Raw genomic sequence first — 2,397 nt, 5'->3', positions numbered from 1 at the left:
AAGCCACAGAGAAACCCTGTCTCGAAAAAACACAACAAAACAAAAACAAAAACAAAAGCAAAACGAAACAAAAACAAATGAACGAACGAACGAATAATAGAAAGAAAGAAAGAAAGAAAGAAAGAAAGAAAGAGAGAGAGGGAGGGAGGTAGGGAGGGAGGGAGGGAGGGAAGAAAGAAAGAAAAAGAAGAGGAAAAAGGTAGCCACATGAGCTGCCTGCCCATCAAATCCAGGAGCATTAGGAACTTCCACCACAAAAGCTTTAGTATAAATTTTCCTATACTAGTGACTTGATTAAACTGCAGTCAGCTTTTCCTAGCAAGAGAAACCAACCTCCAAAACAGTAAGAGCAGCACTGTAACCAAACCACTCTTATCCTGGAGTATGCAGTCTTCCACACTTTTCCCAGGGGCTCATATAGTTACACACAGACACCCTCCCACCCACCTACCCTGTGCTAAAGATTTTATTTATATGAGCGTTGTAGCTCTATGTACACCTTTATGACAGAAGAGGGCATCAGATTCCACTATAAGTGGTTGTGAGCCACTGTGTGATTGCTTGCAGTCCAACTCATGACATCTGAAAGAGCAGCCAGTACTTTTAACTGCTGAGTCATCTTTCCAGTCCAAAACATCCTCTTTTTTATTTAGGAATATGACATATTATCCCTTGCCCCATTACCCCAGAACCAATACTTGAAATGAAGAAGGCCTTAAGGCCTGGTTACCAGTGTGTCCAGGATGCTAGACAATGGCAGGTAATGGCGAGATGTATCCAGCAGTACACCCCGGTGAGGAAAGCGGGGAAAATCTTCAACCTTCGTCTTGTTGATAAAGAACTGCATGGATCAAACATTAAATGCTTCAGGATTCAAAGGGAGCTTATCACGGTGACAGAAGAATTAGAGGGACTCTCCCAAGATCCCCAAAAGTCCATGTGTGAATGTTCTCCAAAGCAACTCTCCTGTCCTTCCCACCAACCTCCCTGCATCAAAACCCACAACTGTCCCATGCCAACTAAACACAAACATTCCATGAACTACTCGCTCTACATATTGGATCTTCCCCAAGCTAGCAGGTTTATTGTTTTCAAAGCAATGTGGCATCAAGGTAATTACTAAGTGACCCACATTATAGTATCTCTACACAGACCAAATCTATCAACCCTTATCTCTTTCAGTACTCCCACTGCGGCAATCTGGAGCCATCAAAACTCTATCTAAAGCAAGACATGATAGATTTTGGATGAAATCCCAAAGCCCTCTTGGAGAATCCATACTCACTGTTCCCTCAGCTGATTTCCAAACGAGCTGACTGAAAGTCTCCAGACCTGCGGAGAAGGGGAGAGACAAAATTAAGACCCAGGGAGTAAAAGTGATGCATCCACTTAGAAAAGGGGACCCAGTGTGCTGCACTTCACATCTCCCAGTAGACTGTGAAGAAAGAATCACAACACTGAAGTTGTATCTGTAACTGGGCCTCTTCTGTATCTGAGGGGGAGACCCAGCTGCTGGAGGCTGAGGTATGAGAGATGCAACTGCAACGGCCTTAGAGTCTGCAAAGCCCAACCACAGATACACTGAGTTCAGAGTATTACAAGTTCTCAACAGCTTGGGTCCTACTTCAGGAAACTCAACAGAGGTTCCACAAAAAAAGTCCCCAGATTTCAAAATAGAAGGCTCCACAAAACCTCAGTGTTTAGGCAGAACCTGGCTTGAAGCACATTACTGTGTATTGTTTGGGCCTCTCTCCACTTGGAGTGGGAGCTCAAATGCTCTATACCTGAAGCCTTGCACCTTTTGTGCAAGAAAGCAGAGGACAGAGTGGGGTGGGGTTTTATTCCAAAGAATACAGGTCAGGCATTGGAATGACATAAACTCAAGTGTGCTTCCCTTGGTCCCCAAGAGCTGGTATTACAGGCATGAGCCATCACGCCTAGCTTTTTTTTTCTTTTTCAAGACAGAATTTCTCTGTAGCTTTGGGGAGGCAGAGGCAGGCAGATCTCTGCAAGTTCGAGGCCAATCTGGTCTACAAGAGCCAGTTCCAGGACAGCCTCCAAAGCTACAGTGAAACCCTGCCTCAAAAAATCAAAACAAACAAACATGTGCGCCACCAACACCTGGCACCTAGTTTTTCTTTTTTTCCTCTCTCTTAAAGAGATGACTGGTCTACCTCAATTGCCCAGAATGACCTTGAACTCCTGGGCTCAAGCAATCTTCCTGCTTTAGTCCCCTCAATAGTTGGGACTATCAAGCCGGGCGGTGGTGGCGCACGCCTTTAATCCCAGCACTTGGGAGGCAGAGGCAGGCGGATCTTTGTGAGTTCGAGACCAGCCTGGTCTACAAGAGCTAGTTCCAGGACAGGCTCCAAAGCCACAGAGAAACCCTGTCTCAAA

General features: G+C 45.3%; 1 protein-coding gene across 1 annotated transcript in view; it reads right to left on the bottom strand.

Moving 5' to 3' along the window:
* The window catches only part of Hexa (hexosaminidase subunit alpha), a 33,764-nt gene that overhangs the window by 8,207 nt on the left and 23,160 nt on the right, over positions 1–2,397 (bottom strand). Inside the window, exons 4-5 of the mRNA XM_005369501.2 lie at positions 1,286–1,332; positions 731–841 (exon numbers count right to left, since the gene is read on the bottom strand). Coding sequence (XP_005369558.1) covers positions 731–841; positions 1,286–1,332 — 158 coding nt within the window. The remainder of the gene's footprint in view (positions 1–730; positions 842–1,285; positions 1,333–2,397) is intronic.

The sequence above is a fragment of the Microtus ochrogaster genome, unplaced genomic scaffold (genome assembly GCF_000317375.1).
Source record: "Microtus ochrogaster isolate Prairie Vole_2 unplaced genomic scaffold, MicOch1.0 UNK49, whole genome shotgun sequence".
Taxonomy (NCBI): Eukaryota; Metazoa; Chordata; class Mammalia; order Rodentia; family Cricetidae; genus Microtus; species Microtus ochrogaster.
The sequence above is the reverse complement of the archived record's forward strand: the minus strand, read 5'-3'. Positions and strand labels throughout refer to the sequence as shown.